General features: G+C 35.2%; 1 protein-coding gene across 1 annotated transcript in view; it reads right to left on the minus strand.

Moving 5' to 3' along the window:
* Positions 1-529: 529 nt before the first annotated feature.
* Positions 530-25,398, minus strand: part of LOC114913013 (protein COFACTOR ASSEMBLY OF COMPLEX C SUBUNIT B CCB4, chloroplastic-like) — a 58,664-nt gene continuing 33,795 nt past the window's right edge. Inside the window, exon 4 of the mRNA XM_073251554.1 lies at positions 530-1,172. Coding sequence (XP_073107655.1) covers positions 1,083-1,172 — 90 coding nt within the window. The 3' untranslated portion in view covers positions 530-1,082. The remainder of the gene's footprint in view (positions 1,173-25,398) is intronic.

Genomic DNA, 25,398 nt, shown 5'->3' on the forward strand with positions numbered 1-25,398 from the left:
ACCAAAAATAACTCTACTCACTACGTAGGTAGGATGAGTCGAGATCGTATCCTCAGGGACCTTGGGCTAAGTTGAGATTGCAAAATAAAAGAAAGAAGCATTGTTTTTGATTTAGAAAATAAATTATCTTAAAATTGATGTTATTAGAAAATAAAGAGCTCAGGAGTTTTGAATTAATTTTGCACTAGCAGAGTTGTATCTCTTTTTTTTAATTAAATAGATGCGATTAATCTTAGAAAAAATACCTATCTTTTCTCGACACGCTCCGTATCCGTAGATCACGATGCGTCTCCGAAAAGTACTAGGTAAACAACTCTTCTTTCCTCGATACGCCCCGTATCCGTAGATCACGGTGCGTCTCCGGAAAGTAAAAGTTGTTCCTAATATTAATCTAACAAGAAAGCATAAATAAAAGCATATGAAAGGGAGCAAATAAAGAACTCATGACGATTTAAATAAAAAGTATAATCTTTATTGCATATAAAAAAATATAAGAAAGTTTAGAATAATGAACCATCTCTGTGTCGTTACAAAATTTCTTCTCCACTCCTGAGACTGCTAGCCTAGCTGCTCATGAAGTAGTCCCTTTCTATTCCTCTATGCAAGGCTCTAGAAGAATTTCTGGGCTCCCCCTCCAATGGGAGTACAAAAGTCTTTTTATAGGTGTTAGGAGGGAGGAGTTTTACATGATTTTTCGATGTGGGACTAAAGAAAATACAAATCTTTCCTCTCAAAATATTTCTAAATATTAATTTTTTTCCTTTAATAAGCATCTGTTCGACCGCCATCAGAAACTCCCTGCGAACTCGCCTGCCGTGCGCCCGCTCGCCGCGCGCCCACACCAGTGCGATGCCGCACCCATGCCCGCGCTCGTGCCCATGCCGCATCCGCACCGCGTCCACCCTGCGTCCACACTCACCCACGTGCCCACGCGCTCACGCGCGCCCAGGAACAGCGTGAACACTGCCTTTTTTATTCCAATTCCAAAAAGAAACTTTTGTTTCTTCACAATGACATCTATATCCTTTTTGGATTCCTTGCATAGTATCTTCATTTTCTATAATACCGTATGCGTCTTTCTTTTATTTTAATTTTATTTTAAGTCTAATTTTCTTCAAACTTGAGTCTTTTTGATCTATGAATCGGACTCTTTGTATCGACGAGTATCTTTCCTGTAAAACATAAAAAGAAGCATCAAATTCTTAATAAATAAAATAAATTAAATATAATTTTCTACTTTAAATAACTTAAATTAAGTATTTATCAACAGTCATTTATCTGATCATTTCAATAGTGTCTAAGACAAGCTTGATAGACCCTCCCACCGATCTCACTTATCGGACCAACTTGATGAATTATATTTTGATTAGATCGCTTGGTGATATGAGTTGACCTATGCCATTAAGGCTGATCAGTATGACTGATCTAGGTGCCCTTGAAGTAGCTTGCTTTAGTCCTCTTTATGACTTGATGAAATCAGTGAGAGGATTTTTGACTGCTAGTTAATCTTTTCTCTCTTCTAAAATAATTAATCAAATTTTTTAAATTATTAGATCTTTAAAATGATAATATTATGGAGATAACAAAGTCATAGCTTCCTTTTGAGGTGGATGATAATTGATCTGATAGTCTGATAATCATTGGAGGCACCACACGTTTGGTGCTTATCTGCTATTAAAATTATCATTCTTAATATGATGCTTCAGTTGTACTTTCTAATAGATGATCAGGTTGGTTGAGCCACACTCGGGTCTGATCATTCGTTAGTTAGATGCATTGAATTTTGTTACGTTAATGGTTGGACCTAATCAGGACTTTCAATGGAGGTGCCACATACCTGCTGAAGAGGTGCCTGGGGTAAAATTAATACTAGAAGTTATTTGATAAAATAATTGATTAAGAATCTATCCATAGGTGCACAGGGGTTAGCTGAGCCATACTCAGACCCATGTGCAGTCTGTGTGGATTCTAATACCCACTAAGAAATTAAAGTAATTTCTCCAATTGGAGGTAGAGGCTACCAATTTGCATAAAATAGTAGGATAAACTTTAGACTAAAGTTCAAGTCTTTAGGCTTAATTAATTCATATACTAATTTAGTTCTTATTTTCTTTTCAGTTATGGCTACTACTTTATCACTTCGATCACTATTGGATAGTGATAAACTAATGGGACCCAACTTCAATAACTGGTATCGAAAGTTAAAAATTATTTTGGAGTATGAAAAGATCCTGTATGTTCTTACGGATCCTGCATCAGAGGAGCCTACTTTGAATGCTCGTGGTGTGGTCCAAGATATTTACCAGAAGTAGCTCAATGATCGTCCCATGGTGTGTTGCATTATGCAGGCGGTTATGAACAACGAGTTCAGTTGTAAGTTCGAGGATGCTCAGCCAGAGAAGATGTTACAAATATTGAACGAATCCTTCGGCACTCCTGACAATGTTGAGAGGTGCAAAATGTCTTGTGCCATTTTCAACCCTCGAATGAGGGAGGGGATGTCGGTCATTGATCATATATTGTACATGATCGAGCAGATTGAGCGTCTGAGTAAGCTCAATTTTTTTCTATATGAGCAGTTCGAAAAAGATGCAATTCTAAATTTTCTACCAAAATCCTACCTCTTCTTTCTTAGTCATTATAGAATGACTAAACCTGCAGTCAACTATCATGATTTGCTAGGATTGCTGCAGACTTTTGAGAAGGATCACCAGCTCTACAAGGAGCCGGTGAATGTAGTGGGAGGATGTTCTTCGATAGGGCATCGTTCCTTTAAGAAAGGAAAGAAGTAGAATAAAAAAAAGAAGGTGCAGCATGCTGGGGTGTCCAAGTCCGATCAGACCAAGAAGTCCAAGCCTGATCAGGGTCACTAGAAGAGGAATTATTCTCAATACATTGCTTTCCTTGATTCGAATAGGCCTATTGCTCCAAAAATTGATTTTGATGATCACAAACCATTTGAGGGGACTACTAATGAGCTTTTTATCTTTGTAGAATATTTGTGTGATGTTTCAGGTAGTCCAAAAGACTGAATTTGAAAAATCTCATCAAACATGCCAAAGTTAAAATTTCTATAAGTTGGAGAGCTTTTCGAAGCCTTTTGAGAGTATCCAATTGATTTAAAGTCATTTGAGAGCATTTGAAAATATTCTGGTAAGTTTTAGATTTTAAATGCATGAAAAATTATGTTGGCACAAAATGGATCGACCCATCTGGATCATCTCCTTTCATTGGATAGCCGGCACGTTTTATTTTGGCTCATGGCACGCAGTGGGACGATCCACTTGGAATGACCCATGCAGTGGAATGACCCACCTGGGATAACCCCTAAGATCCTGAGACCAAAATAGAAAGTTAATTTCCTATCTGACCAAATAAGATGTCCCATGGGACTTCCTAATCATAGTGGGATGACCCATATGGGATGATCCATTCTGGGCGAGCTTCGTAACGGCTAGTTTTCAGTCTATTTTTGATGCATTTAATATGCATTAAACACTCTCCAACGGCTCTAAACCAACTCTAAGACATTCTTAAGGATAAATAGTGACTATAAATGCTCTCTTGAAGTGAAAAATTATAAGATATTACAAGCATTCAAGTTCAAATTCGAGAAAAGCTCAATCAGTCCTAAAGAAAGAAATAGAAGTATTTAATCACTTCACCAACTACTCTCCAGAAGCAATCAAGTGTAGAAGTCATTGAAGGTATTCAGTAAAAGCTTCTTCTCCTTAAGTATTGTATTTATATTTTATTTATTATATTTATTTAAGAGAATATTGTGTTGAATTTTTTGTACCTTATTTTTCTCATATCGTATTGGGTTTTTGAGTTTTGGGGAGTTTCAAAACTCGATTGGGTTGATCCGAACCTTGAATCAAATTATTAAGGGTTGGCTTGTACTCGAAAAATAAATATTTTTGCTTGGATAGCAAGGATCGGAGTTATCCAACATGTTGTAACTTTGTAATCCATTTAGTGGATTGAATTCTCAAGTAGAGACTTGGAGAGTAGATGTAGGTGCAAGGTTGGCACCGAACCATTATAAATTTTTTTGTATTTGTTGTGCTTGTATCTCTTTACTTATTATTTGTGTCTTATACTTGCATTCCTATCTTTTATATTTGAATTTATTTTTATTAGAAATCAATCCACTCCACTCAAACACTTTAGCACATTGTTTTAGTACTCTAATCTTTAAAATTTTAAAAAGATCTAATTCACTCCCCCTTCTTAGGGTCTATATTTGGACAACAAGTGGTATCAGAGTTTGGTGCTCTAGTCGTTGCTTGATTTAACCATCAAGAGCCAAAGGTCTATGGCAGCCCAATTTGGCACATCCCTAGTCGAGGGGCAATCTACAAACCGACCTTCACTTTTCAATGGATCAAATTATACTTATTGAAAAGCTCGGATGAAAATTTTTATTCAAACACTTGACTATGACATGTGGAGTGTCATAGTAAATGGACCACACACACCCACTAAATTGATTGATGGTGTGTCTCTCCCTAAGTCAGAAGGTGAATGGGATGAATTTGATAAGAAAATAGCTCAGCTCAATACTAAAGCCATGAATATTTTATATTGTACTTTAGATGCAAATAAATTTAATTATATTTTTACTTGCAGTTTAGCTAAAAAAATTTGGGATAGATTAGAAGACACACATGAAGGCACAAATCAAATAAAAGAATCTAAGATCAATATGCTTGTGCACAACTATGAACTATTTAAAATAGAATCTGAAGAGTCAATAACTCAAATATTTACTCATTTCACTGACATTATAAATGGTTTAAAAAGTCTTGGCAAATATTATTCTAACAGTGATCTTATGAGAAAAGTGCTCAGGTCCTTATCAAGATCGTGAGAAGCAAAAGTCACTGCAATCCAAGAGGCCACGGATTTAAATACTCTACAATTGGAGGAGCTACTTGGATCCCTCATGACTCACGAACTGACCATGAAGCAATACACTAAGGAGAAAATTAGAAGAAAGAGAACTATCGCTCTCAAGTCGACAGCTCAGGAAGAAGAAGAGACAAAAAAATCAGACAATAGCGAGGAAGATGAGGACTTGGCCCTGATCATTAAAAAATTAAGATGCTTCATGAGAAGAAAAAGATAAGGGACCAAGAGAAGACCACCAGCTAAGGGCAAGTCGAGTAAAGAAAAAGAAAAAGAATATCCCATCATCTGTTATGAATGCAAGAAGTCGGATCACTTCAGATCAGAATGCCCCCAGCTCAAGAAAGGTCAAAAGAAGTTCAAGAAGAAAAAGGTCATGATGGCTACATGGAGCGACAGTGATGACTCCACCACTGATGAAGAATCTCATGAAGAAGCTAACCTGTGCCTTATGCCACATAAAAATGAGGTAACCCATGAAACTCAAAATAAATTTACTTATGATGAACTGTTAGAAGCTTTTCATGAACTTTTAAATGATCTAAAAGAATTAAAAATAAAAAATAAAAATCTGAAATCAAGAAACCATGTATTAGCTAAGAAAAAAGAAGTTGATAAAAAAAAAAGAATTAGAACTAAAGAATCAGTCTCTAATAAAAGAAAAAGATGAACTTTTTAGTCAAAATAAAATTTTTATAAAAGAAAATCAAAAACTAAAGGAAGAAATAATTAAGTTAAAACCTATAGATGATAAATTTACATTAAATTCAAACAAACTTCAAATGATTATTGACAGTCAAAAAGCTGTATATAATAAAGCCGAACTTGGCTATAACACTCTGAGAAAATAAAAAATTTTAAAAAATATTTTTGTCAATGCATCTCCAAGAAAATTACCAAATATTACTTGTTTTAAATATGGCAAGGTAGGGCATAAAGCTTATTCATGTTTGTCAAATAAATTTGATGCTAAAAATATTAAGAAAATATGGATTCCAAAAGGAACTATTGTGACTAACCCCAAAGGACCCAAGTTAGCTTGGGTACCTAAGGTTAAAACTTGATTTCATATATGCAGGTGTGTCTTGCAACCCAAGCAATAAAACAGAAGTGGTATCTTGATAGTAGATGCTCAAGACACATAACTGGTGATGAATCTCAATTCATCACATTGGAAGCCAAGAATGGAGGGATGGTCATCTTTGAAGATTATGGCAAAGAGAAGATCATTGGCATTGGTAACATTGGTATCACTCCCTTCATTTGTATTGAAAATATATTACTTGTATATGACCTTAAGCATAATCTTTTAAGTATTAGTCAATTATGTGATAAAGATTACAAAGTATTTTTTAAATCATCCATATGCATGGTAACTAGTCCATCTGATATTAGCACTAGATTCATTGGATATAGACATGGAAATGTATACATAGTTGATTTGGATAATCTATCCTTACAAAATATGCAATGTCTTGTGGCCATGAATGCTAAAATTAATGAGACTAGTTGGCTTTGGCACTGTAGGCTTGCATATATTAGTATGCATATTTTTTTAAAATTATTAAAAAAGATTTGATTTTTGATTTGTCAAAAATTAATTTTGATAAAGATAAAATTTATGATGTATGTCAATTAGATAAACAAACAAGAGTTTTTTTTAAATCTAAAAATATTGTTTCAACTTCTAAACTTTTAGAACTCTTACATATGAATTTATTTGATCTTACAAGGACAACTAGTTTAGGAAGAAAAAGATATGATTTTATAATCATTGATAATTTTTCATGTTTTACTTGGGTTTTATTTTTAGCTTCTGAGGATAAAGTATTTTTAGCATTCTCTAAATTTTATCAAAAAATTTTGAATGGAAAAGGTTTGCCAGTTGTTTCTATTCGAAGTGACCATAATACTAAATTTGAAAACAAAGATTTTAAAAAATTTTGTGATAAAAAAAATATAGATCATAACTTTTTAGTATCTAGAACACTACAACAAAATGAAGTTGTGAAAAAAAAAAATAGAACCTTAGAAGAAATGATCCATACCATACTATGTGAAAGCAAGCTCCCAAAGTACTTTTGGACAGAAGCAATTAACACAACATGTTATATTCTAAACCGTGCCTTAATAAGATCAATTTTAAAAAAAATACCTTATAAATTATGGAAGGATAGAAAATCTAATATAGACTATTTTCATATTTTTGGTTGCCGGTGTTTTGTTTTAAATAATGACAAAGATAGCTTAGGTAAATTTGATGCTAAATCTGATGAAGCTATCTTTCTTGACTATTCCACTTCTAGCAAAGCTTTTAAAGTGTTTAATAAAAGAACACTAGTAGTGGAAGAGTCAATTCATGTAGTTTTTGATGAAACTAATGATCTTCCATCAAGAAAGAGAGAGGGTGCTGATGATGCAGGTATCATAGAAGATGGAATGAAAGAGCTCACCCTTAATGACTCAAATGAGCAAAACAAAGATCAATTGGATGAAAAACATAAAGATGAAAGCATCAATGATCAGAATATTCAAGAACGATCTCAAGATACAGGTAATCTTCCAAAAGAATGGAGGTATATCCATAATCATCCTAGAGAATTAATAATTAGTGATCTGATACAAGGAGTAAGAACTAAATCCTCACTTAGAGATGTTTGTAATTATATAGCCTTTGTTTTATATCTAGAACCTAAAATAATAGATGAAGCTGAAAAAGATCATAACTGGATAATTACCATGCAAGAAGAGCTAAATCAATTTGAAAGAAATAATGTATGGACACTAGTTGTTAGACCTAATAATCACTCCATAATAGGAACTAAATGGGTATATAGGAATAAATTAGATGAAGATAGAAATATAATAAGAAATAAAATAAGATTAGGTGCTAAAGGATATAATCAACAAGAAGGAATTGATTTTGATGAAACGTTTGCTCCTGTTGCTAGATTAGAAGCCATAAGAATATTATTTGCTTTTGCTTTCTTTATAAACTTTAAATTATTTCAAGTGGATGTTAAGAGTACTTTTTTAAATGATTATATTGCCAAAAAAATATATGTAGAATAATCTTCTGATTTTAAAAATCATAAATTTTTAGATCATGTATTTAAATTAAACAAAGCTTTATATGGATTAAAACAAGCTCCTAGCACGTGGTATGAAAGATTAAGTAAGTTTTTATTAGAAAATAATTTTTCAAGAGAAAAAGTGGATACCACTCTTTTTATAAAAAAAAAAGATAATAAAATTTTAGTTATACAGATATATATTGATGATATTATATTTGGATCTACTAATAAAGATTTGTGCCAAGAGTTTGTCAAGCTCATGCAAGGAGAGTTCGAGATGAGCATGATGGGAGAACTCACTTTTTTTCTCGGACATCAGATTAAATAAATGAAGGAAGGGATCTCCATCATCCAAAGTAAGTACATAAGAGAATTATTAAAAAAATTTGAAATGAAGAGCTCAAAAATTGTAAGTATACCTATGACTTCTTTCTGCAAATTAAAAAAAGATGAAAATGATAAAAATATTGATTCAAAGCTCTATAGAGACATGATAGGCTCTTTATTATATTTGATTGTAAGTAGACCTGATATAATGTTCAGTGTATGCATGTGTGCTAGATATCAATCAAATTCTAAGGAATCTCACTTAAATGCTATTGAGAAAATTTTTAGATACTTAAAAGGAACACAAAACCTAGGTCTTTGGTTTTCAAAACAATCTTCTATGGACTTAATAGGTTACTCAGATATAGACTTTGCTGGATGTAAACTAGATAGAAAAAATACTAGTGAAACTTGTCAATTTTTAGAAATAAATTTAATCTCTTGATTTAGCAAGAAGTAAAATTTAGTGGCATTGTTTACGACTGAGGCCGAATATATTGCAGCTGGAAGTTGCTATGCTCAAATCCTATGGATTAAGCAACAACTCGTAGATTTTGATATTTAACTTAAAAAAATTCCCATAAGATGTGATAATACTAGTACCATCAACTTGATCAAAAATTCAATTCAACACTCTAGGTCAAAACATATTTAAATTAGACATCATTTCATAAGAGAACATGTTCAAAATAATAACATAACACTTGAATACATAAATACTGAAAATCAATTAGCTGATATTTTCATCAAAATCTTAATAAAAATAAATTTTATGAAATTAGAAAAGAATTGAGCATCTTAGACCCTTCTGCTTGAATTTCAATCATAATTTTACTTTCAAAATTCTTCTAAAATTTTTTGACTTCATTATCTTAATTTTGAAAGCTATCTATCATTTTTTAAATTTTTTTAAGATAATTAAAAAATCATTAGTGCTATTCAGATACCTTCTTAGATTTTTTTTAGTTAAAATACTCAATCAAAAATCATAACAAAATTTATCTAGATCCTACATGATCATCTCAACTCAATATGACCAATTTTTAATTTTTTTTTTTGAATTTTTTCTCATTTTTAATTATTTTTTGAATCACTTGATGCAACCCTGGATGGGGCATCTCATTTGAACAGGTATGGATCTTTTCATGTGAGCCGATCCGATTCCTATTTCATTAAAAAGGCCTTTGGGGCGTCTCAAACCCCAAAACCCTTCATCTCCCTCTTGTCCCAAACCTAGGAATCTCCTTCTAGATCACCCCAAGCCTCAAAATCTCACTAAACCATGGATCACTCTCCCCAAATTTCTTGTTCTCACGGTTCATTCATTTGATTTCTCCAACTTCTAAATCCTAACCCACAAAATCTGTGAGAAACTCTCCAAAATTCTCTTCTCCTCTTAGTTTCTCTTCAATTCTCATCCTTCTCTACCCTCTTGACCAATTTCTATCCTCTCCTTAAGACATGGCCTCCAAAATGAGATTGCCACAAAGAAAGAAGTCAGTTAGATCCTTGGAGGCTGAGGAACGGAGGAAGAAGGCAGCACAAGAGCCAACCCAAGCATCTGCACCGATCACTCCAAATAAGATTCCTTTATCTGCAAAGAAGGTTGCTTTGGGTAGAAATGTAAATTTTAAGTTTTTGAGAAATGATGATTTTTCAATTAGAGAAAAATTAATTAAGCAAGGATGAAAATTTTTCTTAAGTTTGTCTGAGCTGGTGTATATTGATTTGGTCAAAAAAATTTACTCAAATTTAGTCTTCTCTGATGGTCTTTTGAGGTCTACTGTGAAGGGAGTCCAAATCATTTTGAATGCATCTAGGCTAGGAAGATTACTTCAGATACCTTGTGAGGGTAGTTGCCTAGATAAGCTACCTAAAAAGAAAATTGGCCTTAGAACTATCCTTGGGAGAGATAATGTAGAAGGATTTTTGAAGATTGAGGCCAAGGATCTGAGTGTGGAGATGAGGTTGCTCCATCATATGGTGTCTAGGATTTTCTTCCTCAGAGGAGGAAGATATAATTTGATGACTGGTAGGGATATCTGTCTGATACACCATGTAGTTTCTGAGACTCTCCTGAACCTACCTTTTCTGATGATCGATGCCATGAGGGAAGTCTTGAATAGATCTAAGGCTCCCTTACCTTATGGAATGGTCCTCACTGTGATCTTTAGGGAGTCAGGAGTGAGTTTTAAGGAAAAGTTGTCTGTAGACTGTCATATACTGACACCTACAATAACCACTCTCTCAAGCACATGGATTTTGTGAGAGTTGATGGCCATTGGGCCAAGGGATGAGCAGCAGTAGTTGAGGAGGAGCATGCTAAGGGAGAGGGTCCATCTTCATCTGTGTCCAGGCCGAGTCCAGCTGATCACCATATTTCAGAGCCTAAGGTAGGACCCTCGCTCAGAGTAACCCCATCAAGCCATACCGTGCCATCATTTAGCTTGGGGGATGATGATTTGGGACAACTGGCTGAGAGAGTGGCAGAGATTTTATCTGTTCAGCAGCAACGATTTCAGGATCAGATACTTCAGCAGCTCCATCAGTTTCAGCTGTATCAGGAGCGGATTCTACAGCAGGTGCAGTAGCAGCAGGTGCAGCAGCAGCCACAGCAGTATTGCCAAGCTCCACCGAGTGCCTTCTCTAATCCTTCCTTGGACTCTTCCATTGTGCCACATATTTCCTCTTTGATGGAGCTCTTGTCTGACTTGAGTACTCGACTGGAGGGTGTGGAGAGCTCCCTTCTCAGATTCAGTGGCAGGATTTTTGATATAGAGAGGGAGATCAGATGGATTGTAAACTCTCTCTCAACTGGAGTGGGCATATCGACCTCTCTACATAGCAGATGGATGACCTAATCTGAGAAATAAAGAGACTTCACTGTCATCTTCACTCTTCTCTTGAGGTGATTCAAACAGACATCAGGGACTCTCGAGACTTTATATCTGCTGACCTAAATAGGCTACGAGTTTCTGTGAGGGGGGTTTTGTCCCATCTAGATGCCATTAGGACTCAGCTTTAGTCTAGGCCCTCTGCATCCAGTGAGCCAGCTTTCGTCCAGCCTATTGCATTCCATCCTCCGACATCTTCCTCTAGGACCAGACCTTTCAGATGAGGCTGATCTTGTTTCACCTATCTTGATTTCGTGCTCGATGCTCAATCTCACTGATTTCATCATTTTGTATTAGATTACTTAGTTATATTTTGTAGATTGGATGTATGAGAGCTTTATGCTCATTATGACTCTTGTAACCTCTCTTTTTGATGTTAATGAATGAGGTTATTATCATTTTATTTGACTTATTTCTTTTTAGATGAATGAATAGATGAATGACTATTATACTTGAATGAATGCACTATTATTTTGATACTTGACATTCAACCATGAAAAATCTTACTCCCTTAGTCCATTCTTTTTGATGATTTCAAGAAAAAGGAGATAATGGTAAAAGTAGTGTATTGTCTATCTACATTTGGTAGTGTATTGTCTATCTACATTTGTTAAAATCTTTTGCTTCTTTAAGCTCTTTTAAACTTTTTGCTCTAATATTGTATTTTGTACTGTTATGCCTCTGATACACCCATTTTTTACTCTAATACATTTATTTTTATCTTCATTTTGATATTATTTAAAAAATTACTCTGATACATCTATTTTTCTTAAATATTCTGATAATTTTATTTTTGCATTAATACCAAATTAATCTGATACATCTATTTTGATTTTACAAAATGCTCCAATTTCTTCTCTTTTGATTCTTGTTCAAGTAGTATTATTCTTGCTTTAATTTCAAAACAAGAAAAAGAGAAAAAAATATTCCTTTCATATTTATTGATCTGATACTAAAAATAAGAAAGAAAAGAACTAAATTTTTTTATGAACCATCTGTGCTTCAATAAGAAAATTTTTTAAATTGAACACTCTTTATATAAGAAAGGAGGAGATCTTTTTCAAAATGATCAAAATAATCCAATTCATACAAGAAAGGAGAAGATTTTGATTAAATAAGAATAATTTTTAAAAATACTCTGATACCTTCACAAATAGTTTCAGCAAAATGAATTAAATCATTAAGGTCTATTGAAAATATGTATATCATGAGCCTCTATGTTGAATCTTTGGCATAATTCTACTAGTGCTCCATAAATTCAAATTCTTTGAGCTTTAAAGATATATTTTATGAACACTCAAATATTTTGTCATTATCAAAAAGAGAGAGATTATTGCTTCAAGAATTGATTTTGATGATCACAAACTATTTGAGGAGACTACTAATAAGTTTTTTATCTCTGTAGAATGTTTGTGTAATGTTTCAGATAGTCCAAAAGATTTAATTTGAAAAGCCTCATCAAACATGCTAAAGTTGAAGTTTCTGCAAGTTGGGGAGATTTTTGAAGCCTTTTAAGAGTGTCCAATTGATTTGAAGTCATTTGAGAGTATTTGCAAGTGTTCCGGTAAGTTTCAGACCTTAAATATATGAAAAACTAGGTTGACACAAAATGGAGCGACCCATTTGGGTCATCTCCTTTCATTGGATAGCTGGCATGCTTCATTTTGGCTCATGGTACGCAGTGGGACGATCCACTTGGGACGATCCATGCAGTAGGATGACTCACTTGGAATGATCCCTGAGATCCTGAGATCAAAACAGAAAGCCAATTTTCTGTTTGATCAAATGAGACATCCCATGGGACTTCCCAGTCACAGTGGGATGACCCATATGGGATGATCCATTCTGGACGAGCTTCGTAATGACTAGTTTTCAGTCTATTTTTGATGCATTTAATGCATATTAAATACTCTCCAATGGCTCTAAACCAACTCTAAGATATTTTCAAGGATAAATAATGACTATAAATGTTCTCTTGAAGTAGAAAATTATAAGATTTTACAAGCATTCAAGTTCAAATATAAAAAAAGCTCAATCAACCCTAAAGAGAGAAATAGAAGCATTTAATCACTTTACCAACCACTCTTCAGCAGCAATCAAGTGTGAAAGTCATTGAAGGTATTCAGCAAAAGCTTCTTCTCCTTAAGTATTATATTTATATTACATTTATTATGTTTATTTAAGAGAATATTGTGCTGAATTTTTTGTACCCTATTTTTCTCATATCATAATTGGATTTTTGAATTTTGGGAGGTTCCAAAACTCAGTTGGATTGATCCAAACCTTGAATTGGATTATTGAGGGTTAACTTGTATCTAAAAAATAAGTATTCTTGCTTGGATAGCAAGGATCGGAGTTGTTCGACGTGTTGTAACTTTGTAATCCATTTAGTGGATTGAATTTTCAAGTAGGAACTTGGAGAGTGAATGTAAATGTAAAGTTGGCACCGAACCACTATAAATTCTTTGTGTTTATTGTGCTTGCATCTTTTTACTTGTTATTTATGCCTTATACTTGCATTCCTATCTTTTGTGTTTGAATTCATTTTTATTGAAAATTAACCTACTCTACTCAAACACTTTAGCACATTATTTTAGTGCTTTAATTTTAAAAATTTTAAAAAGATTCAATTCACCCCCCTCTCTCTTGGGCTCCATATCTGGACAACAAGGCCGAATAAGAGAAAGAAACAAGTAGTTGCTGGTCAAGATAATTATATGATAACACCTTGCAATTTTTTTATTTATGATACTACGATCTAAGGATTAGATATTGAAAGTCCTATTAATATTTGCAATTCATTGCAAGGACTTTAGGTTACTAGAAGATTTAAAGATGGCGAGAGATTTTTGAACGTTGGAGATGGAAGACCTGTTTTAGTTTTTGCTTTAGAAATTATCAAGTTTGTTTTTAATTCTAATGTCATTGTTTTGAGTGATTGTCATTTTTGTCCATCATTTTTATTGAATGTAATTTCTGTAGGCCTTGTGGCCATCAACGGTTATAAATTTTCAATAAAGAATAATCATTATGATATCATTATGAATAGTATTACTATGATGAATGGACAAATGGGTAATAGCATTTATACTTTATCACAGTTTGTTAGTATAATGTACATGTCGAATAAACATCCTAGATTAGATAATATCTCTGATGTCTAACTTTGGCATTATAAGCTAGGTCATATTAACAAGAATAGGATAAACAGATTAACTCAAGAAAAAATTTTTGAAGTCAATGATTATGAATTATTGCTAACCTATGAATCCTATCTTTTTGGAAAGATGACTAAGTCACCTTTTTCTGAAAAGGATAAACGAGCCAATGAAGTTTTAAGTCTAGTACATAGTGGTGTGTATGGATCGATGAATACTAGTGTCAGAGGTAGATATTACTACTTCATTACGTAAACTGATAATCTATTAAAGTATGCGTATGTCTATCTTATGATGAATAAGTCTGAATCATTTGAAATGTTCAAATGATTCGGTAATGAGATAGAAAAATAAACTGAAAAGAGTATTAAAACTTTTCAGTTAGATCGAGGAGGTGAATACCTCACCAGTGAGTTTTTGATATATTTAGAAGAGAATGAGATTCTCTCTCAATGGACTCCTTCTGGGACACCATAACATAATGGAGTGTCAAAATGTGGAATCAAACTCTATTAGATGTGTTCGATCCATGATGGGCTTTGTAAGTATGCCGATCTTTATTTGGAGATATGCACTCGAGTCAACTTGTTATATACTTAATAATATTTGGAGTAAATCTGTAAATAAAATATCACATGAGATGTGGATAGGCTGTAAGCCAGTATTCTCTCACCTTAGGGTTTGGGGGTATTCGATTTATATCAAACATTTGAAAACAGATAAGCTCGGACCTAGGTTTAATAAATATTTATTTACTGGATATCTGAAAGAAACTAAAGGATATTACTTCTACCTTGCTGATGAACAAAAGATATTCGCCAACAATAGGATAGTCTTTTTGAAAAAGAAGTTTCTTAGAGAAGGAACTAACGCCACTAAGGTTGAACTTGCTGAAGTTTGATAGGTAGAAAAACTGACAGAGACAAATAAACCTACTAAATTGGATTTGATTAGATCAAATCTAGAGTATGTTGTAGATGCACCATTGAGGAGATCCGATAGAATATCACATCAGTCAGATAGATGCTATGATTTCTTAGTTCGGGATGATAATCCTATTGAACGTGATGAAAATAACAAGGATCCGATCACTTATATGGATGCCATGTAGAGGTCTGACTTTGATAAGTGATTTGAAGCCATGAAGTCCGAAATAGAGTCTAGAAGATCAAATCTATAGGGTGCAAGTAGATTTTCAAAAGAAAAAGGGGCACAGACGGAAAGGTAGAGACCTACAAAGCTCATTTGATTGTCAAGAGATATCGTTAACATTATGGTATTGACTATGATAAGATATTTTCTGCTATGGCAATGCTTAAATCCATTTGGATTATGCTTGCGATAGCGGCACATCTAGATTATGAAATCTGACAAATGATGTCAAAATAATTTTTTAAATGGAGAGCTGAAAGAAAAGATGTATATGATACAACCTGAAGAGTTCACATCTACAGATGAATCAAAGGTATGCAGGCTTCAGAGATCCATTTATAGATTGAAGCAGGCATCTTAAAGTTGGAACATGTATTTTGATAAGGTGATCAGAACGTCTAGCTTCGTTAAGAATGGAGAAGAATCCTACATATACAAATGGGCTAATGATTCTATGGTTATATTTTTTATTTTGTATGTGGATAATATTCTCTTAATCGAAAATAACATCTCGGTATTATAGAGAATAAAAGTTTGACTATCATTATAGTTCTTCATGAAGGATTTGGAAGAAGTATCCTACATCCTAGGGATGAAGATCTATAGAGATAGATCTAAGAGATTATTTAGATTGTTCCAGTTCACGTATATTGATACCGTGCTGAAACAGTTCAGTATGGAGAATTTCAAGAAAGGCTATCTTCCGATAGATCATGGAATTTCTCTCTCTAAGAGGGATTGTCCGATAACTCCTTAAGAGAGAGCATATGAGTAGAATTCTATATGCCTTGGTAATGAGATCTATTATGTACACCATTATATGTACGAGATCGGATGTGACATATATTAAAAAATATGTCCCAAAAGTCAATCGTCAGCCTGTTGATGGTTGAGCAACCTTGTATTGTAATTGATTTGTTAATAAATAAAATATATTTTTGATATTTTCATCATAAGTTTTCATCTTCTAATGAACTCCGTTGTTGTGATGAAGTCTTTAGGACTATTTAGGTTTAATAAAAAGAGGATTTATCGATTAGTCCTTAAAACTGTTCACGACCAAATGATAGGCTGTTAATAAGGACGACAGTCTCCATCGAGCATAGGTCACTGTAGGCCATATGGGTTGGTTGTCCTCTTAATCAAAAAATATGGAGATACTGGTATGGCATACAGGTGAGATGTAAGGGTACATCATCATAAAACATGACCAACTCCAGAGCATTCTACTGTCAAGAATGTCTCTGATGGGATATAGGTATAAGTGTCCCTTACACCTGAGATCGCCTCAATGACTTGCAAGCAACTCACTGTGCTTTGGTACTGGACTAACTGAATTTCTAATTTAGTGACGGAAGGCTTCTGGGCACAGTCAAGTACTTGCGAAGTCAGAGTGTGATCGAGATGGGATTGACCACTTTAAGAGTTGGAGAAGAATGAGTCGCTGTATTTCAATTTAGCAAAACCTTGGCCAGAGTAATCCATCAGATGGATTTGATATTTTGAAATACAATGTGGACAACCTGATCAAAATTGATAGTTGAACTCTGAGGTGTCCTATGAATATTTTGGTCAAAGGGATGAATTATATGGAAACTATATCCGCATGGGTTCTAAGAATATTGTTCTATACATTCGACCTATCCGGCCGTCGGGTACCATTACTAGATGGTCACTTCAATTGATACAAAAATTTATTCCTGTGCTATCGACTTAGGTTCAGACCTATGAGGTCACACACATTAGAGTCCACAATCCGATCAGATGGTTGATCAATGATTAAGAATCGTTCTAGGGTTAAATGATCAATACGATTGACATTTAACCTAGTGCAAGTGTTGCAGGAGGATCGATTAGCAATTTGATTGCTAATTGACCTAATTTGATTAAGCCAAAGGGCTGAGATTAAGTCTAATCAAATATGATTTAATTAGATTTAGTTTGGGCTTGATTGAATCAAGTCCAATTGGTTTATTGGATAAACCAAGTGCAAAGAAAAACTAGTCCTAGTTCAAATAGGACTTGGGTCAACCTAATTTCTAATTCGATTAAAAAATTAAATCTAATTTAATATAATTAAATTAGGATCTTAATTGGGTTAAGACTTATTTTAATTAGATTTATTTGGTTTTGGTTTGATTTGATTTGAGAAACCAAATTTGAACAAGTCATAGATTGAATCCTAGTAAGACTAGGATTCTACCTTGCACCACCTTAGCCCCCATGCCCACTCTCTCTTATCCCACGCCCACTTTTTCTTATTTTGTATGGAAAAACCCTCTCTCCTAGGTCTACACGCATGCCCAAAACTCTCCTCTCTTTCTTCCTTGCATGGAATGTGGTTGTAGGTCAAGTCAAAGTAGGAATTAGTTTGGATTTCAAATTCTATGAGATAGAGTTTTAGGAAACCAAAACTCTTTCCTTATGGCACTGATTTTATCCAGATTTTTTAAAGATTTTCATGACTTTTATGGCACATAATATATGCCCTTTGCTGGTGGTCCATGGCAGAAAAAGAAGGAGGGGACGCCTAAGAGTTAGGCGCCCTTTGTCTTGCCTTGTTTGGATAATCCTTGACTAGGTATTTGACCTAGACAAGGACTCTTCATATCTCTCTATTTAAAATAAATTTTTTTATGAAATTTTTATGGAACACAGAGCATTGAGACACCTTTGGGGTATCCAAAAATCAAGGAGAAAGAGTCTTGGGGCGTGGAGATCTAATAGATACAAAACTAGGTGTCTGGATTAGAGCAAAGAGAAGAAGAAGAGGGTCTTCTTCTAGAGTTGCTGGGTTCATCTCTTCCCTTCTTCCATCTGTAAGTTTTCTAAGAGTGTCTCATCTAAAACTTCTTCTCCTACTTCTCATCTTTGGAAGAGTCCAAATCAAGAAGAAAGAGGCATCTGATCGACCATCGAAGAAGGATCAGCGCAGTACTAGCATACTATGCTGATTTTCTGGATTAGGACTTTTGATCGTGATTCGTAGGCTCGTGTGGATAACTCCTAGAGGTCGGACATATGTGCGGCTCATAACATCATCCTCAAGTCTGGATCAGCAAAGTTAGAACATCTAACTTGCAAGGTAATAGATCTGATCTATTATATTTTATATACATTAGATGTAGTATAGAAACATGTTGATATGATCAACATGTAGTTCTTGCTCTTTATATTTTAATTTTTAATTTAATACTATATAATAATCATGTAATAAGATCTTAGATCTAAAAATTCTCTGATTTTATAAGATAAATTTTGATTTATTTTAGTCTTCCGCTGCCTGATCTTGAAAAAGTTTCAAGATCTAACCCTGAACCCTAGATCTGGTTCTATCAATTGGTATCAGAGCCTAGGCTGTTTATTACATGATTATTTACACATGCTTAGATTATTTTTTAGATTAGATCTAATTTATAATTTAATTATTAAATCTAAAATTAAAATTTTCAGATCAATCACGAACTGTAGGTTGTTCTGCTGTAAGGTTTACTCCTTACAGTGCAAAGGTTGTCCTAGTTTGTGTAGATCTATCTTTAATCATAAATTTGTTAGATGTGATCTAGATTAAATTTATAATTTATTAAATTTAAAAAGTATTTAAATCTAAAATAAAATCTCTTTGTTAATAATTCCCATGCAAAGAACTATAATATATTTGTCTGAAAAATTTGCGCAGTTTAAAGTTGAAATTGTTTCAATTATATGAACCTGTTTAGATTAGATCTAAAATAGTTTCATGTTTATTTCACTTGTATTTTGATTATGAATCAAACATGCTACTTGATTGGTAGAACCATATTGTAAAAATATTTTACAAACATGAAAATTATTTTCGAAAAGTCGAACCCCAACCCTCAGCCCAAAACTTAATTAAAAATTAAGAAGTTGTTTGATTAGGTTTTAGGATTATGAATTGAAGAACCTAAGACACAAATCATAACACATTGTGTTAATGGGTTAGTGAGAATTAGGTCCATTAATTGGGTTAGACCTAAGGTTAGATTAAAGATGGACTTAATTAGAGAATTGACTAAATCTAATTAATTGTTATCTTAGATTAGGTCAAGGATTCTCTAGATCAATTACAATAGTTGTAGTTGGTCAAGTCCATGTCTTTAACGAGAACCAAGTGGACTTGATTCTTGGCTAAGCGGTCTAGCACGAACTGTTAGGTTGATCTAATCGAAACTAATTAAACCAGTTGGTGTTTAAGGTAAATCAGATCGGTGGTTTTTAATTGACGGCCCGCTTACCTGATCATTTCTGATGGTGTCTAAGGCAAGCTTTGGCAGACCCTCCCACCGATCGAACTTACCTGACCTCTTGGTGAAATTATGTTTTGATCGAATCATTTGACTATTCGAGCTGACCCATGTCAGCTAGGTAAATCAGTGTGACTGATTTAGGTGCTCCTAGACTAGCCCTTTTAATGATCTCCCTTAAGCTGACTTGGTGAAGCCAATGGGAGGATCATGATAAGCTGGTTCATCTGACCTCCTCTTCTAAATCAATTAAATCTTCTAAAATTATTAGGTCTTTAAAATGAAATAGTTATGGTGATAACTAGATCATAGCCTCTCATTAAGTGGATGATAATGGATCCATCAGTTGGATAATCATTGGAGGCCCAAAGGCCTGGTGCTTATCGGCTGATGAAATTGTCATTCATAATATGATTTCTTGATTGCATCTTTCTAAATGATGGTTAGGTTAGCCAACCAAAGTTGGGCCTAATCATTCATTGGCTAGATGGACCAAGTATGATCATGTTAATAGTTGGACCTAACTAGACCTTTTCAGTGGAGGCCAAAGCCTACTGATTAGGGACTGGGGCAAAAATAAAATTACTAAAAATTATTTAAAAAAATAATTAGTTATGAACCTATCCTTAGATGTACATGGGTTGGCCAACCAAAGTTGGACTTGTGTGCAGTCTAAGTGGATTCTAGTACGCACTAAGAAATTAGAGTAATTCCTCGAATTGGAGGTAGAGGCTACCAATTTGAATAAAATAGTGGGAGAAATCTTTTGATTAAAGTTCAAATCTTTAGGTTTAATGAATCAATTACTAATTAGGTTATGATTTTTCTTTGTACAGATATGGCCACTTCCCTATCGCTCCAATCATTGTTGGATAATGATAAGTTGGTGGGACCCAACTTCGATAGTTGGTACCGAAAGTTGAAGATAGTCCTGGAGCATGAACGGATCCTATATATGACAACAGATCCTACACCTAAGGAGCCAGCTGCCAATGCACGTGGAACAATCAAAGACACTTATCAGAAGTGGCTCAGTGATCGAACCACGGTGCGCTGCATCATGCTGGCTGCCATGAGCAATGAGTTCAGTCACAGATTTGACATGGCTCAGCCAAAGGACATGCTTCAAGTGTTGGAGGATGCCTTTGGCATGCCCGATGACGTGGAGAGGCACAAGACTAGTTGTGCCATCTTCAACGCTAAAATGCGGGATGGTGCCTCTATCACTGATCATGTATTGTACATGATCGAGTTGATGGAGCGTTTGAGCAAGCTCGACTTTTCTTGCATGAGCAGCTTGAAAAAGATACAATACTGAACTCCTTGTCCAAGTCTTATCTCCCATTCCTCACTCATTATAGAATGACAAAGCCTGAAGTAAACTATCACAGGTTACTGGGGTTGCTTCAGAACTTTGAGAAGAATCACCAACTCCACAAGGAGTCGATGAACTTAGTGGGAGGTTCGTCTTCTGATCCTCGACCCTTTGAGAAAAGAAAGAAGAACAAGAAGAAGAAAGTGAAGAAGATGCAAGTTCAGGCTGGGACATCAGTGCAAGGCCAGATCAGAAAGATCAAGCCCGATAAGAGTCAAGCTGAATGCTTCTTTTGCAAGAAGCAGGGACACTGGAAGAGGAACTGTCCTCAGCACATTGCCTCCTTAGATCCAAACAGGCAGAGAAAGAAGCAAGCTGTTGCTGGGCAAGGTATTTATATGATAACTGCTTGCAATTTCTCTATTTATGATATTACTGACTGGGTATTGGATACCGGTAGCCCTTACCATATTTGCAATTCATTACAGGGGTTGCAGGTCAGTAGGAGATTCAAGCAAGACGAGAGGTTCCTGAATGTTGGAGATGAAAGATCAGTTCTAATTCTAGCATTAGGAATCTTGAAACTTGTATTTGAGTCCCATACCGTTGTTCTTAATGATTGTCATTTCTGTCCTAGTTTCTTTTTAAATATTATTTTTGTAGGCCTTCTGGTCAAAAATGATTACGAAATTTCAATAAAGAAACAAGTTTGTAATATCATTATGAATGGTGTTACTATTTTTTATAGATATTTGAACAATAGTGTGTATATGTTATCACAACTTGTTAACGTAGTCTATCTACTGGCAAGCACCCTAGATTAGACAGTGTATCAGATATCTACTTATGGCACTGTAGGCTAGGTCATATAAACAAGAACGTGATAAACAGGTTGACTCAAGAGGAAATCCTTGAAGTCAGTGATTGTGAATCACTTCCAACCTGTGAGTCCTGTCTTCTTAGTAAAATGACCAAGTCACCTTTTACTGAAAAAGGTGAGAGAGCTACTGAGCTTTTGGGCCCATTACATACTGATGTATGCGGGCCCATGAGCACAAGTGCTAGAGGTAGATATTTCTACTTCATCACTTTCATAGATGATCTATCCAGATATGAATATATCTATCTGATGAAACATAAGTCGGATTCATTTGAAATGTTCAAACGATTCCGAAGTGATGTAGAAAAACAAATTGAAAAGAGTATTAAAACTCTTCGATCTGATCGAGGAGGAAAATACTTTTCTGATGAGTTTCTCACATATCTAGGAGAGAATGAGATTTTCTCCCAATGGACTCCTCCAGGAACACCGCAGCATAATGGTGTGTCTGAAAGGAGAAGTCAGACTCTGTTAGACATGATCCGATTCATAATGGGTTTTGCTAGCTTGCTGATATCCTTCTGGGGATATACACTCGAATCGGCCTGTTATCTGTTAAATAGGATTCCAAATAAGTCTGTAATTAAGACTCCATATGAGATATGGATAGAACGTAAGCCAGCACTTTCATACTTTAGGGTCTGGAGGTGCCCGACCTATGTCAAACGGTTAGTTACAAATAAACTTGGACCTAGATCTGACAAATGCACATTCATAGGGTACCCCAAAGAGACCAAAGGATATTTTTTCTACCATGCTGATGAACAAAAGATGTTCGTCAGCCTTAAGGCAACCTTTTTAGAAAAGGAGTTCCTTGGTGAAGGAACCGTTGCCTCTAAGGTTGAACTTGATGAAGTTCAACAGGTAGAAGGACCGACACCAATAGCTGAACCTGAGTCAAATTTGATTAGATCAAATTCGGAGCCCAATGTACCTGCACCATTAAGATGATCCGGTAGAGTATCGTATCAGCCGGACAGATACTACGATTTCTTGATCTGGGATGGTGATCCCATCGAACTCGATGAGAATGATGAGGATCCGATCACCTATATGGATGCAATGCAGAGATCTGATTTCAAAAAATAGCTTGAAGCCATGAAATCTGAAATAGAGTCCATGAAGGTCAACGATGTATGGACATTAGTTGATCCACCTCAAGAGGTTAAACCCATTGGATGTAAATGGATCTTCAAAAGGAAGAGGGGCACAGACGGAAAGGTAGAGACCTATAAAATCCATCTGGTTGTCAAGGGGTATCGTCAACATTATGGTATTGACTATAACGAGACGTTCTCCCCTATGGCAATGCTCAAATCCATTCGAATAATGCTTGCAATAGCTGCCCATCTGGATTATGAGATCTAGCAGATGGATGTAAAGATAGCTTTTCTGAATGGAGAGTAGACCGAAGAGGTGTATATGATACAAGCTGAGGGGTTTACATCCACAGATGAGTCCAAGGTGTGCAAGCTTCAGAGATCTATTTATGGATTGAAGTAAGTTTCTTGGAGTTGGAACATGCGTTTTGATAAGGTGATCAAAATGTATGGCTTCATTAAGAACGGAGAAGAGCCCTACATCTATAAATGGGCAAATGGTCCAGTTGTGCTATTTTTTATCTTGTACATGGATGACATTCTCTTAATCAAGAATGATATCCCCGCACTACAGGAAATAAAAGTTTGGTTGTCATCGCAGTTCTCCATGAAGGACTTGGGTGAAGCATCCTACATCCTAGGGATGAAGATCTATAGGGATAGATCTAAAAGGATGCTTGGGTTATACCAGTCCACATACATAGACACTATGTTAAAGAGGTTCAGCATGGAGAATTTCAAGAAGGGCTATCTACCGATAGGACATGGAATTTTTCTCTCTAAGAAGGATTGTCCGACAACTCCTGAAGAGAGAGAGCGTATAAATAGAGTCCCATATGCTTCGACCGTGGGATCTATCATGTACGTCATAACATGTACAAGGCCAGATGTGGCATACTCACTAGTGGTAGTGAGTAGATACCAATCTGATCCTGGAGAAAACCACTGAAAAATGGTTAAAACCATCCTTAAGTATTTGAGAAATATTAAGGACCAATGGTTGGTTTATGGCGAGTCAGATCTGAAACTTGTGGGGTTCACAGACTCCAACTTTCAATCTGACCATGATGACAGCAGAAGCGTGTCGGATAATATCTTTACTCTGAATGATGGAGCCATCTGATGAAAGAGTTCCAAGCAGCATACTGTGGCAGACTTTGTTTGTGAGGCGGAGTACATCGCAGCATTGGATGCCACAAAGAAAGCTGTGTGGCTGAGAAAATTCACCATCGAGCTCAGAGTAGTACCCTCCCTCGATGGTCTGGTCCTGCTCTACTGTGACAGCACTGGTGCCATAGCTCAGGCAAAGGAACCCAAAGCATACCAGCGGACGAAGCACATTTTGCGCTGCTTCCACCTAGTCTGGGAGATCGTGGATCGAGGTGACGTCGACTTTTAGAAGATCGACGGAAAGGAGAACCTGACCGACCCCTTCACTAAAGCCTTGGCAATAAAGGAGTTCGACAATCACAAGTTGAAGATGGATATTAGATACTGTGTCGAGTGACTTTAGGACAAGTGAGAGTTATTGAAAAATATATCCCAAAAGTCAATCGTCAGCCTATTGACGGTTGAGCAACCTTGTATTGTAATTGATTTATTAATAAATAAAATATATTTTTGATATTTTTATCATAAGTTTTTATCTTCTAATGAACTCCATTGTTGTGATGAAGTCCTTAGGACTATTTAGGTTCGATAGAGAGAGGATTTATCGATTAGTCCTTAAAACTGTTCACGATCAAATGATAGGCTGTTAATAAGGACGATAGCCTCTATTAAGCATAGGTCACTGTAGGCCACATGGGCTGGTTGTCCTCTTAACCAAGGAGTATGGAGACACTGGTATGGCATACAGGTGAGATGTAAGGGTACATCATCATTGAACGTGATCAACTCCAGAGCATTCTGCTGTCAAGAATATCTCTGATGGGATATAGGTATAAGTGTCCTTTAGACCTGAGATCGCCTCAGTGACTTACAAGCAACTCACTGTGCTTTGGTACTGGACTAACTGAATTTTTAATTCAATGATGGAAGGCTTCTGGACACAGTCAAGTACTTGTGAAGTCAAAGCATGATCGAGATGGGATTGACCACTCCAAGAGTTGGAGAAGAATGAGTCGCTGTATTTCAATTTAGCAAAATCTTGGCCAGGATAATCCACCAGATAGATTTGATATTTTGAAATACAATATGGACAACCTGATCAGAGTTGACAGTTGAACTCTGAGGTGTCCTATGAACATTTTGGTCAAGGGGATAAATTATATGGAAACTATATCCACATAGGTTCTAAGGATGTTGTTTTAAACATTCAAC

Source organism: Elaeis guineensis, chromosome 1, assembly GCF_000442705.2.
Source record: "Elaeis guineensis isolate ETL-2024a chromosome 1, EG11, whole genome shotgun sequence".
In the NCBI taxonomy this organism is placed as follows: domain Eukaryota; kingdom Viridiplantae; phylum Streptophyta; class Magnoliopsida; order Arecales; family Arecaceae; genus Elaeis; species Elaeis guineensis.